Source organism: Diaphorina citri, unplaced genomic scaffold (assembly GCF_000475195.1).
Source record: "Diaphorina citri unplaced genomic scaffold, Diaci psyllid genome assembly version 1.1 scaffold1368, whole genome shotgun sequence".
In the NCBI taxonomy this organism is placed as follows: Eukaryota; Metazoa; Arthropoda; class Insecta; order Hemiptera; family Psyllidae; genus Diaphorina; species Diaphorina citri.
The window spans coordinates 38,953-52,440 of record NW_007378794.1 but is presented as its reverse complement, the minus strand read 5'-3'; the positions used below and the strand labels follow the sequence as shown (position 1 = coordinate 52,440).

The 13,488-nt window shown below is 42.0% G+C and overlaps 2 protein-coding genes across 2 annotated transcripts in view; one reads left to right on the top strand and one right to left on the bottom strand.

The window, feature by feature from the left end:
• LOC103515543 overlaps window positions 1-13,488 on the top strand; it is a 40,160-nt gene that overhangs the window by 13,979 nt on the left and 12,693 nt on the right. Inside the window, exons 11-15 of the mRNA XM_026828210.1 lie at window positions 508-652; window positions 1,297-1,573; window positions 1,849-2,037; window positions 2,361-2,493; window positions 8,420-8,593. Coding sequence (XP_026684011.1) covers window positions 508-652; window positions 1,297-1,573; window positions 1,849-2,037; window positions 2,361-2,493; window positions 8,420-8,593 — 918 coding nt within the window. The remainder of the gene's footprint in view (window positions 1-507; window positions 653-1,296; window positions 1,574-1,848; window positions 2,038-2,360; window positions 2,494-8,419; window positions 8,594-13,488) is intronic.
• On the bottom strand, window positions 10,655-12,035 carry LOC108253195. The gene is made up of 2 exons (XM_017446720.2): window positions 11,747-12,035; window positions 10,655-11,376 (listed from the first exon to the last, which is right to left on the bottom strand). The coding sequence occupies exons 1-2, from the start codon at window positions 12,018-12,020 to the stop codon at window positions 10,985-10,987; spliced, it is 666 nt and encodes a 221-aa protein (XP_017302209.1). The 5' UTR covers window positions 12,021-12,035; the 3' UTR covers window positions 10,655-10,984.

The window sequence follows — 13,488 nt, the reverse complement described above, 5'->3', positions numbered from 1 at the left end:
GTGGGGGGGGGGGGGGTAGCTTGTCACCGAATGGAAGGTAAAACCCCGGTCACTAAAAACTTCAACAGTTATGCAGTGACTTTAAACTCCTTTAAAGAGCATATTTGAATGGGTAAAAGGCAGAGCGGACTAAGTCCAAAAATCGACTTTCTGAGTTATCTATATCGTTGGAAAGAGTGCGAAAAGATCTACTTTTTATATTGGTTACGAACTTCACTTTAGTGTTGTTTTGAAACGAGAGCAAAATCAAAATGGCTATCTCCGTTTTTAGTCCGTCCTTCCTTTATTATTACAATAGTAATAAAAAGGTATAAGGGACGGACTATTGTATTCGCTTTGGTGTCTGTCAGTCGGTCGGTCTGTCTGTCTGTCCCCATAGAAGGACTTATCCAAACCTGGTTAACTTTGACTAGTCCTAAACTTTGACTCCATTTATCTCAAAATGCTTTGTTTGGCCTTGGTCCGCTCTGCCTCTTGGCCATTCATTTATCTATTTGTAATCTCCAGGAGGGAGGTGGAGATCATGTGTGGGAGGACGAGGGAGTGGAGGTTGGAGGTACAGATAGTACCCCTCTGGTGTGTAAGGAAACCAGCGGCGCCTCCAGGGGGCGGCCCATGTCCTGTGTCGATATTGATACTCTCAAACGAAAAGGTAAGTCTTATTTTTATATTCTCATTTTCCTCTTTTATTTCTCTTCCTCAAAACAAAGGGTGTCCTAACCAGTCTAGATAACTTGGAGAGTAGTGCTGTCTTGTAAGCGCTATTTCGCCGTTTTGATTCCTGCCCTGGACTAACTTTATCCTAAAAATCTCCGTTGTTAAGATCAGTTTATCAAACCAAACCTCTTAGGGGAAAAAAATGTTCAAGCTTTATTTTACAAAACAAAGGCACGATTGAGTACTTGCTTGTGAGTAGCGACCAGTGGCGGCAAGGGTGTCCTAACCAGTCTAGATAACTTGGAGAGTAGTGCTGTCTTGTAAGCGCTATTTCGCCGTTTTGATTCCTGCCCTGGACTAACTTTATCCTAAAAATCTCCGTTGTTAAGATCAGTTTATCAAACCAAACCTCTTAGGGGAAAAAAATGTTCAAGCTTTATTTTACAAAACAAAGGCACGATTGAGTACCTGCTTGTAATTAGCGATGAGTGGCGGCATTACAAGTAGGAAATATTAGAGATGATACAACGATCGAGCAGATGAAAGACTTGCTATGGTCACACATATTGTGAACGCTGTTCACAACATCAAATATTTCATTTCCATACTTATTCCACTTTTATTTCACTTCCCTTTCAGGATTTAGTCACGTCAAAGACTGGAGCTCCCTCATCTATCTTCTACCTCGCGAGTACACCCGAATACTGTCGGATCTACCCGAAATCGAAGCCCATCTGAAATCCGATGCACATTTGTTGGAGGAAGTGCCCGTACCATTATTCTGCAGTAAGAAGCGACCTGTTAGTTGTGGCGACGAGTCAACTAGTTCATCTAATGCACCTTCATCGGGATATAGAGGTTCTTCCAGTATACTCAATGAAGAGGCACCGAGTAATAATCCGCTCTTCATTTATAGGTGAGTTAGCTAATGTATTGATATGTGTCACAAAAGATCTAACCAGGTCGCAGTGACCAAGGGCGTTTATTAAAGCCGATGGCCCTACCTGTACCAATAATGTATTGATAATAGAACAGTTGCGCTTACTTAGGTAAGGTTTCTAAGTCAAAGAGGAGGAAAAATGAGGAACTACTAGGGATTTTTTCTTTTTCTTCTACGACTTCTAGATCCGGAGATAAATCGATTTAAAAAATACCGGTAAAATCTTAACCTCTAACGTCACGGGTTCTCAGGTATGATTCAATAAGTTCAGAGTCCAGTATGCTGCAGCAGACACCTCCTCAGTTACCCAAGAGACAACACTCCCTCTCTAACAACACGGATGAGGGTGCACCACCCCGCCCTCCCCTACCGCGGAGTATACTGAGACATCCTCCCCACCTAGAGGAGAACATTGCCAAGTTGAAACATGGGAGTAAGAGGTGAGTACGTGATCTCACGTGAGGTGATAGTGTGGCTGTCCTGAACGAGATTGCAAAACAGTACTTAAACTACATCCTTCTGACCCATGACGGCAAACATTGAATGACATCTTTCTTACTCCTCATGACTTCACGTGACGTGGTGGTAGTGTGTTTCTAATTTGAGAGTTGGGTGGTAGAAAACGCCTCTGGTATTAACCTCTCATCCACGGGGTTGGGTCAATAATTAATGAACCATATTGTTTTGTTATATGGGTTTATATTATATCGTTTAATTGTTTTATTTACATAAAATTAATAATTCTTTTGTTTAACTTCTTCAGGTTCAGCATGTTTGAGTTCGGATCCAAAGAAGATCTGACCTATGATGCAGCCAGTCAGCCTACAACAACTACAACACATCAACAACAGGCCAACAAGAGAGCCTCACTACCATCCAACTTTATCAACAAGAAGGTAAATACTCGTTGATGTTTGCATTACGTTTGATAGAAAGTAATGTAACTTTTTCCCCATCCGTGGCACAAGCTCTGCTTATACGGGTGGGTATACCATTTATATGAAAAATGTATGTTCTGAGTTTTTTGTGAATGAAATATAAATGGAAACTTATATATATAAAAAAAATGTTTTATCGTCCTGAAATCGAATCGAGAAGGAAGATGGAATTAAGAGAAAGTCAGCCGTTCCGAGAACGAAACTCACCCCTTCGGGATAAAATCCGCCCCTGGCGGGAATCGAACCCGCTCGCAGTCCAGTCATGAAGTATTTGTAGTGAAGCTATGAGAAGACAGCAACGATTGAATACCACAGTTCCCAATAGATCACTGAAGTTAAGTAACGTTGCACGTGGTTAGTATCCGGATGAGTGACCATCCGGCCTCACTCAGGCTGGGTGAGGATATGAGTTGGGGGGGGGTGTGGTGGAAACTGCAGTGGAAGCTTGGTTTTGTCGACTCACCACATAGCTGTGAAATGTTGACTATAGAGATTGGTGGTTACTCACTACACAGGGTTTTCACAGAAGTATAGGAACAAATCACGAATGGCTTTATTATCTCAAATTTGTGGCAATTAACAGGACAATATCTCGCTTCTAAATACAAAATATATAGCTTCTCTAGGGATCTTAAATATCTTCTTCTTAAAAACTTCTGATAATTTCACAATGGAAAAATTAGGCTTTCGCTTCTATGAAAATTTCTTCTAGACTGAAAAATCCTCCATGTTGTTTTCCTAGGCGAGAAAAATCGATAACTTCCTAGCAACGCGTGTCAATATTTCACTCTCCCTAGCAACCATTAAAGTTTATGTAAGTAATTTTCAAACACCTCAGTGTTTCCTCGCGGTTTCCGCGACATTCCCCACCGAGAATGGTCCTCAAAGGGTTAATCAGAACATTATTTACATTTATGTTAAGTAATTTTCAAACACCTCAGTGTTTCCTCGCGGTTTCCGCGACATTCCCCACCGAGAATGGTCCTCAAAGGGTTAATCAAAGCATTATTTACATAAAAAATATACAACAAACGAGAGGCCTCAAAATTGAACCTAAGCCTCACACTTGAGAAAAGAAATGACATTTAAAACAAACGAGAGGCCTCAAAATTGAACCTAAGCCTCACACTTGAGAAAAGAAATGACAGTTAGAAAAAGACAAAGAAAATTACAACAGGTCCATCGTTTCACACTGACAGCTTTTTTTTTACTTTCTATTATTTTCTTTTCTTTTCTTTCACCAACTAGAAGTTTTCTTGATGATTCTGTGTTCGGTTTTCTAATTGGCTGTATTTTCCATAAAAAAATAGTCGAAAATGTTCTTGATGGTAAATACTTTGTAAACCTGTATAGGTACTTTCTTAGGTACGTGTATTTTGTTCTGTATATCTGTACGTGTTTTCAATACTCAAGTGGGCATAACATGAATATCGAACGTATTTCCTAGCTTGAACTGTCCCTTACCCTTCAGAGAACCTAGATAGTTCCCAGACCATGGACTCTCAAATACATCAGAGTAAGAGGTTCCTCTTTTATCCTCCACTTTCCAGTGAACTGTCCCTTACCCTTCAGAGAACCTAGATAGTTCCCAGACCATGGACTCTCAAATACATCAGAGTAAGAGGTTCCTCTTTTATCATACACTTTTCGGGGAATACCTTTATCCAACTGGTCATCAAAGGTTTGCTTACAGGATTCCAATATACCCTCATTGGGATGTCTCTTTATTTCTGGCTTTAGCTGTCTTGGAGCTAGCTCAAAATTCGACTGAACAGTTCTATCCGAATTTTTCTTCAGGGATGTCTCTTGATTTCCGGTTTCAGTTGTCCTGGATCTGGATAAAAAATCGACTGGACAGTTTTATCCGAATTTTTCCACGGAAATCCCTCAGCGAGTTTATTGTTCTCATGTTTGACTGGTGAATAAAACGGGGGTAGCAGCGAATCCACACTGCTGACTTCATGAGGGTCTTTCATCTTTGAAGTTTCATAAGTGCCGCGTCTAGGCAAACTCTCCGATGAATCTCGTCTGAAATGAGCGTCTACAAATAATACGGGGGTAGCAGCGAATCCACACTGCTGACGTCATGAGGGTCTTTCATCTTTGAAGTTTTATAAGTGCCGCGTCTAGGCAAACTCTCTGATGAATCTCGTCTGAAATGAGCGTCTACAAATGATACAGTATTAACGTCATTTTCCTGACCGTCACTGTCTTCTACAGTGATATTCTTAGTCCCACTCAGAACGTTTCCAAACGAAGTTTCCCACAGGCACAAATTGCCTTCTAAATCGATCCGTTTGCCACTCACAAACTGAGTATAATAATCAATACCTATGAGTAGGTCTATCTCTTTGAGATTATCCTGTAATAAATACTCGTCACAGAGTTGATACTTTTTATCCAACTCTCGGAGAAAACTTTTGTCGAAATTCTTCAAGTTTCTACCTCCCACTATGTTAGGTACTACAAAAACATCCAGTGTTTTCTTCTTATTACCTTCACACAGTACGTCAATTTCGGTTTGCGCCACCTTCAACTTATTCGGGGACGTCGAACCGAACGTGAAAATATTCAATTCCCCACTTTCCTTATTCTCGAGTTTCAACTGCTCGTACAGTTGACTAGTAATATACGAGTGACTACTCGCAGTATCAAATAGGGCTCTAATCTTGAGTACTTTATCTAGCGCTTTACTATGTACCTGTATGCCAGGCAGTCTGCATGAATACCACGGACTTCTTCACCTGTGAGAGAGCGGATAAAACTCGGCTCGTACACGGCTCGTCCTTATTTTCGATATTACTATTGTCATTATCCCGCCAATTATTATCGGTTCGAGAAAAACTTATCACACAACGAGCGATGATGTGCGCGCCGCTTCTTGCAATGATAGCAAGGAAAATCAGCGTTGCACTCGCTTGCAAAATGGTCTGGATTTCAACAAAATTATGACAGTTGTCTTTAGTTTCTCTTCCTCTGAGGAACGGTCGCGTACGTAGCGCACTGATCAGAATAATGGTCTTCACCGCAATATGCGCAAATAATATTATAAGGCTTACCATTGGGAGATCTAACGTAGGTCTTACTATAGAGCGCCTCCGTAGTATAACGTCGAGGTGGCTGGTAAGTATTCACTGGCGGAGTGTGAGCTTTCTGCGCAGAGTGAGGGGGCGAATAGCATAACTCTGGATTCATAGCTTTTAGTAGGCGATCGCTCCGTAACTCGTCCCTCATCCTCTCTCGTATGTCCTGCGTGGATATGAAGTCGGACTTCTTCTGGCTGACCATATCCTGTTGAATTTTAAAAGGCAATTTTTTAAACAAGGTTGAGGACAAAATCTCATTTTCCACATTTACCCCTTGATTATCTAACATTTTCAGCTTTATTTCTAGCTGTCTATACAACTCGTGTACATCGCTAGTACGACCAGAACGAGCTCTCATGTGTTGTATTTCACTGAATAATTTGGTATTTACCAAACGAGGTGACCCATATTCATCCTTTAGAATCTGTACGGCCACAGCATAATTTTCATTCGTAATACGAATGCCCGCGATAAGAGACGCTGCATCACCTGTCAACTGATTTTTCAAGTAATGAAATTTAACATTATCGTCAAGGTCTGGTCTACTATCTATCAAACTCTGAAAGTTATCCCAGAAACCCTGATATTCCTCTATTCTACCAGAAAATCTAACTAAATCGATCTTGGGGAGATGAGAATATGAATTTGTAGCGAGACTATTACCAGAACCCACAGAATTCCCACAGATTTTCTCCTTCTCCATCTTGGTGCCGTCCCTGGCCTTCTCTTCCACGATGGTTTTCACCGTGCCTGAAATATAGGGAGGTGGGGGTGAAGGCGGAGTGTTTGCTAGTTTGTGGCCGTGTCCATAATGTGAGTTTGAACTCGGTTTAACCTTTGGATAAAGCAATTGGATTGGTTGATTTCAAGAAAACAAAAATCTAAAATTTGAGCCAATCAAATAGCTTAATCCAAGACTTAACTCACTTTAGCCAGCCTAGTTAGCTTAGTTGGTAGTGCGTCTGCCTTGTAAGCGCTAGGCCGCGGGTTCGATTCCCGCCCGGGGCGGATTTTATCCTGATGGGATAATGTTCGTTCTCAGAACGGCTGGCTTTCTCCTATGCTGTCTTCCTTCTCTCTTCGATTTCGGGACGATGAGACCATAGCAGTTACAGAAGAAAAAAAGTCACTTTGTAAACCCAGCCATTCATTAGAAGTTGTCTTTATGAGAACGAACGAAAAGGGTTGTAAGTTTTAACGCAACTATTTTGAAACTGGTAGTTTGAAGGCAAGGAAAATTTAGGTAGGTTTTTGGGTCCCGTTGGAGCTTCTCCTGACGACAATACTGGTAATAAATATCGGAGAACGACACCTGGGACAATCATTCATGATGAACACAATCTACAATCCCTGTATCGTATAGTGACAGAAAGATAGAACAAAAGGTACATCTACAATAATTGTCATCGACTTAAACTCATACAAAGTAGGAAACAACAAACAATTTTGGTGGAGTAAAAAGTTTACCTTTGTTCTTGCGATGATAATACTCGATGCTCTTATCATCAATCTTCTTTGTTCCATTAATCTCATTGGATCCCTCACCATCCTTCTCCTCCAAACTCTTCTCTACAATCTTGAGGGGGGCATAGTTTTCCAGATCCAGTTTCGTGGCGTCGACATCGCCCACACCCAGTTGTCTGCGGTTCCTCTCGACGCGTTTCTTGGCCTGTGCGGTGTCCATGTCGGATGGTGCGCCCACCGCCAAGCCCAACACAAGCAAGCTGCATAGCAACTTCAAGCACAACATGGTTGAGGGGGGGTACGATAGAGTTTGAGTAGTTGGGGACTGGTGAAGATGAACTCTTAGGGGTTTGTTGAGGGGGAATGTGCTGACTGTGGTTGTTGAGTGTCTCGGATGTGACTAGATGACAAGTTGCAATACAGAGTGGTTGGTCATCATCAGGGTTAACCCGTTGATGTTGGGGTACTCGTGTGATTTGCTGAATGATTAGGGTAGTGGTACACGCCTCTCAGCCCTCTGGCCACTATGTATTACGTATCGCCTCTCAAGTATACTGCTTAATCATTGACTTACGGTTAAATTGCAAAATAAGATAATAAAGAATTCCCCTCTAAAAAACGGGAAAGTATACGAAATTGACTACGGGAAATAGTCCGTCCCATGGCGATGGCGCCGCATTGGGAGTAGAGTTGTGGCACCCAAGACCCTGACACTATAGTGATCCCATGAGTGACGAAGCGTGGTAGCGCCCCGTCAAGTCAAGAAATTTTGACAGCGCTACTAGAGATTTTATTCTACAACTCATATTTTCACTAATTTTCTCATATCACGCCTGAACCGTGTCTCACATAACAGGTTAATGGAAGACCTAGTCTATTTTGACCCGTGTCTCACATAAGAGGTTAATGTAAGCCCTGGTCTATTTGGCCGTTTCTTATCAGATGAGACTTACAGACAAGTCATTTTGATTTCAGCCTCATGATAACACCACGCTCTCTGCTTATTCAAATCACATTTGTTTTTTAATTTGTTTATATTCTTTAATTATGCATGTACAATGTACATATTATGTTTTAAAATAGCTGCTAGCTAAACTATGTATGATTATTACAATAGTAATAAAAAGGTATAAGGGACGGACTATTGTATTCGCTTCGGTGTCTGTCAGTCGGTCGGTCGGTCGGTCTGTCTGTCTGTCCCCATAGAAGGACTTATCCAAACCTAGTTAACTTTGACTAGTCCTAAACTTTGACTCCATTTATCTCAAAATGCTTTGTTTGGCCTTGGTCCGCTCTGCCTCTTAGCCATTCCTTTATCTATTTGTAATCTTCAGGAGGGAGGTGGAGATCATGTGTGGGAGGACGAGGGAGTGGAGGTTGGAGGTACAGACAGTACAATCTCCAGTGAGCAGGTGGAGGACCCAGCACAGAGGTTGGAACATCTGCTGGAGGAATCTGGAGGACCGGAGAGCTGGCAGAAGGAAGACATTACCACGCTGCGGGCTCAGGTAAGTACCTTTCATCTTGGCAGAGAAGCTAGTTTCTATAAGTACCTACCTTTATTAAGTTTTAAGTAATGTACATAGGTACCTACCTAAAAATAATGTTCCTTATTCATACTGTTTAAATAGGTAGCGCAACATCCAATCCTAATAAACTATACCAGGTATTATCATAGAGTAGTAAATAGCGCAACATCCAATCCTAATAAACTATACCATGTATTATCATAGGGTAGTAAATAGCGCAACATCCAATCCTAATAAACTATAGGTACCAGGTATTATCATAGGGTAGTAAATAGCGCAACATCCAATCCTAATAAACTATACCAGGTATTATCATAGGGTAGTACTTTTTTCGGAGTTTTGACCTCAGATTTGGATTTTTCTCAACTTTTTACAAAGGAATCGACCATTTATTTATAATTTTTACCCATCTACAACTGCTCCATTGTCATTGAAGTATTTGAAGTTGAGAAACGTCCAGCGTGGATAAAACTGGGATGGGTGACCGATATATTATGGCTGAACCAATGAGATTGTGACATTTTGCTGTGTTTCCGTCCAAAGCGGAATCTTATTGGTTCAGCCATATTTGACTTTTTTTTTTCACATAATTAAATTTCACATAATCGATAATCGAATACAACTCTTGTTATGAAGTCAAATCGATAGAAATACGTACCTACCTGCAGTCGGACCGTTTTTACGTTGTTTAGGGACGTCACTCTCTCCCGACCCAATTTTTGTTCAGATAGAGTACAACGAGTTCTCTCCAAATCTGTGTTTTGTAAACTACATATTCTCTCCCAAGCATGACATATAGCTACCTGAGCCCAATTAGTGAGTTCTAGTCAATATCGATATATATCGATATATCGACGAAAAATATATCGATATATATCGGTTTTCGATATATCGCAACATCCCTAAGTTCTCTCCAAATCTGTGTTTTGTAAACTACATATTCTCTCCCAAGCATGACATATAGCTACCTGAGCCCAATTAGTGAGTTCTAGTCAGTGGCGTAGCGTGGTCTAAAGTCAAGTGTAAGGCGTGTAGTAGGGATGTAAATGTGTCGCAAATATATCGATAAATCGATATATCGGCCCCTTAAATATATCGATATCGATATATCGCCGATAAATCGATATATTTAACAATTATTTAAAGTCAATATTTAAGGGTATTTGAGTAAATTTTGAGTGTATGGCCGCCATACACGCCCTACATGGACGCTACGCCACTGGTTCTAGTGTTTCAAATCTAATAGATCGTGTTATTAATTTTAATCTGTTGTATTAGTAATTTTAATTTGTTTGTGAAAAGGTTATTTTGGCAAAAGAAAGTTTTGTTAGCTCGCTCATGAAGAAACTTGAAGGCGGATATATTTCAAGAAAACAGTTTTTTTTTTACATGATTTTTTACAAATAAACAACCACATTTCTCATGAAGTGATTTTATTGATTTGAAATATAATTATTTTATTTCTTTCGAATTTTATTCTAAAAAAAAACTTCCTTAGAAATTATAGATAGTTATACTAATGATAGTAGTGTTATACTAATGGTTTGATGGATGTACAGTTATACTAATACAGAAATTATAGATAGTGATAAATATTTTATTAGTATAACCATTTAAATGTAAAGTCCTTTACCCTCGAAGAAATATAACAGAATTATTCAAAGTCTATTCCACTCAGTCACGGAATCAATCATTTGCATGATACAAATTTCTTGACTCCGCCGGGAATCGAACCCGGGTCTCCCGCGTGCAAGGCGAGTGCATTGACCACTACGCCATGGGAGCTGACATAATGTTGCTTATTCATACTGTTTAAATGGGACTATTTCAAATAATAAGCACTCTTTATTTATACTGCTCGAATAAGAAAATGGGAAGACTAAAGGGTCCCTCTACCGCAGAAGTAAACAAACAATGTTGAAGATGAAATTTCATACTTCACCTGGGTTTGATCCCATGTCCTTCTATTTATTAGGCGAGCGTCTTGTCTTCATATTCCAGAAAAGAAATCCATAACATAAAAAAATTAAAATACACAGGAAAAAGAAAGAAAAATGTTAGTGTTTATATTTTCAGTTACATAGAGGGATGTATCTGATGTTGTTTCTAAGTTTGCATTTTGTACCGATCATTCAGAATAACATAGGGGGAATTTGGAGTCAAAGCCGATTTTGAGATTCCTCCATAAACAATGTTTGGAAACTCAATAGTTATGTAAAATTTCAATAAAGGCGTGCTATATTAAACTGTGGAAATAAACAGCCTGTCCTACCTCGACAAGAACGTTCTTACAGTCTCGACAATCTGAATAAAGCACTGTTATTTAGATTAGAATGCTCAGGGCAAGGTTCTAGCGTTCTCCGGACGCGCTCAAACGCAGAAGGAGAAGAAATACACTGAAATCTGAGTGGGTCTATGGGCCGGACACTCTGGTGACTTAAGGCCCACCGACCCTAGGAAGAAGGGCGTGAGGAATGTGTACTGCTGAGATTCGGCCATGATTGCCTGGTCCAAATGTGGTGTGTCCACAGGGTCAGTAACCTCTGGGGTCTCGGTCGTCTCCTGTCCTATCCAGTTGAACCAGTTGTTAAACCAGCCGGCATTGTCAGCCGCATTCATCTGGGGAGGGGTATCATCATTGATAGCTTGGTCGTTAGGGTAGTCAGGCTCGCGAGGGTTCTCCTCCAGTGGGATTGGAGCATCAGTCATCGTATCGTCAGGATTGTTAGTGGCATCATCTTGTTCGGTGTTGGCGTTGTATTCTGAAATCAAACAGCGGAGTAAAAGGTTGAGTTGGAGACTTGACATTGTTGTGAAGATTTTATTAAGATCTCGAAGAAGTTTAGGAGAAATAGCAAAGTGTCTGACCCCTTCTTCATTGTCCTAGGCCAGCCACTCACTATCTGGTAGACCTGACAGGTACACCTGATCAGATATACCTGACACCTGATCCCTAATGAGCACACACTGATCAGGTGTACCTGTCGTCAGGTCTACCTGATAGTGAGCGGCTGGCCTTAGCCCTTCTTCTTTGTCACTAGGTGTCAGGAGTGTCAGGCAAGCCATCTAGTTGAATCTTTAACATTATAATAAATATACATATGTATATAACGTATTCCTTTGTCTACTTACTATCGTTATTATCATCATCTGTGGTGGCAGTTTCCTCGTCCTCGGGCAGGGTCTGATCCGTGGTATCTCGCGTAGTCTCATCAGGGCCGGCTCTCCACCCATCATCTACAGGGGCGTCCGTATCCTTCTCGTAGGACAGGTGATAGAACACGTTCTCCATCTTGGTGCCGTCCCTGGCCTTCTCTTCCACGATGGTTTTCACCGTGCCTGAAATATAGGGAGGTGGGGGTGAAGGCGGAGTGTTTGCTAGTTTGTGGTTTGTGGCCGTGTCCATAATGTGAGTTTGAACTCGGTTTAACCTTTGGATAAAGCAATTGGATTGGTTGATTTCAAGAAAAGAAAAATCTAAAATTTGAGCCAATCAGTTAGCTTAATCCAAGACTTAAACGGAGTTTAGTGTTAAAGTGCTTTAAAGGGGAAAAAAACTCGTCCCTGGCCTTCTCTTCCACGATGGTTTTCACCGTGCCTGAAATATAGGGAGGTGGGGGTGAAGGCGGAGTGTTTGCTAGTTTGTGGCCGTGTCCATAATGTGAGTTTGAACTCGGTTTAACCTTTGGATAAAGCAATTGGATTGGTTGATTTCAAGAAAACAAAAATCTAAAATTTGAGCCAATCAAATAGCTTAATCCAAGACTTAACTCACTTTAGCCAGCCTAGTTAGCTTAGTTGGTAGTGCGTCTGCCTTGTAAGCGCTAGGCCGCGGGTTCGATTCCCGCCCGGGGCGGGGATAATGTTCGTTCTCGGAACGGCTGGCTTTCCTCCTATCCTGTCTTCCTTCTCTCTTCGATTTCGGGACGATAAGACTTCTACCTTGTAAGCGCTAGGCCGCGGGTTCGATTCCCGCCCGGGGCGGATTTTATCCTGATGGGATAATGTTCGTTCTCGATGGAAGCGCTAGGCCGCGGGTTCGATTCCCGCCCGGGGCGGATTTTATCCTGATGGGATAATGTTCGTTCTCGGAACACCTAGGCCGCGGGTTCGATTCCCGCCCGGGGCGGATTTTATCCTGATGGGATAATGTTCGTTCTCGGAACGGGTTATAAGCGCTAGGCCGCGGGTTCGATTCCCGCCCGGGGCGGATTTTATCCTGTAAGCGCTAGGCCGCGAGTTCGATTCCCGCCCGGGGCGGATTTTATCCTCATGGGATAATGTTCGTTCTCGGAACGGCTCGCGCTAGACCCGGGTTCGATTCCCGCCCGGGGCGGATTTTATCCTGATGGGATAATGTTCGTTCTCGGAACGGCTGGCTTTCGTCCTACGGCATAAATTAAGTTAAGGTTCAGCCAGCCTAGCTAGCTTAGTTGGTAGTGCGTCTGCCTTGTAAGCGCTAGGCCACTGGGCTCGATTCCCGCCCGAGGCGGATTTTATCCTGATGGGATAATGTTCGTTCTCGGAACGGCTGGCTTTCTCCTATCCTCGATTCCCGCCCGGGCGGATTTTATCCTGATGGGATAATGTTTGTTCTCGGAACGGCTGGCTTTCTCCTATCCTGTCTTCCTTCTCTCTTTGCCAGCCTAGTTAGCTTAGTTGGTAGTGCGTCTGCCTTGTAAGCGCTAGGCCGCGGGTTCGATTCCCGCCCGGGGCGGGGATAATGTTCGTTCTCGGAACGGCTGGCTTTCCTCCTATCCTGTCTTCCTTCTCTCTTCGATTTCGGGACGATAAGACTCTCGGAACGGCTGGCTTTCTCCTATCCTGTCTTCCTTCTCTCTTCGATTTCGGGACGATAAGACCATAGCAGTTAC

Bases quoted from the DNA above. Each gene is read 5' to 3' on its own strand.
- LOC108253195 (XM_017446720.2), bottom strand. From the start codon at position 12,020: ATGGACACGGCCACAAACCACAAACTAGCAAACACTCCGCCTTCACCC. The intron at 11,377-11,746 runs GTAAGTAGACAA...GTTTGATTTCAG, and splicing joins AGATGATGATAATAACGATA to AATACAACGCCAACACCGAA.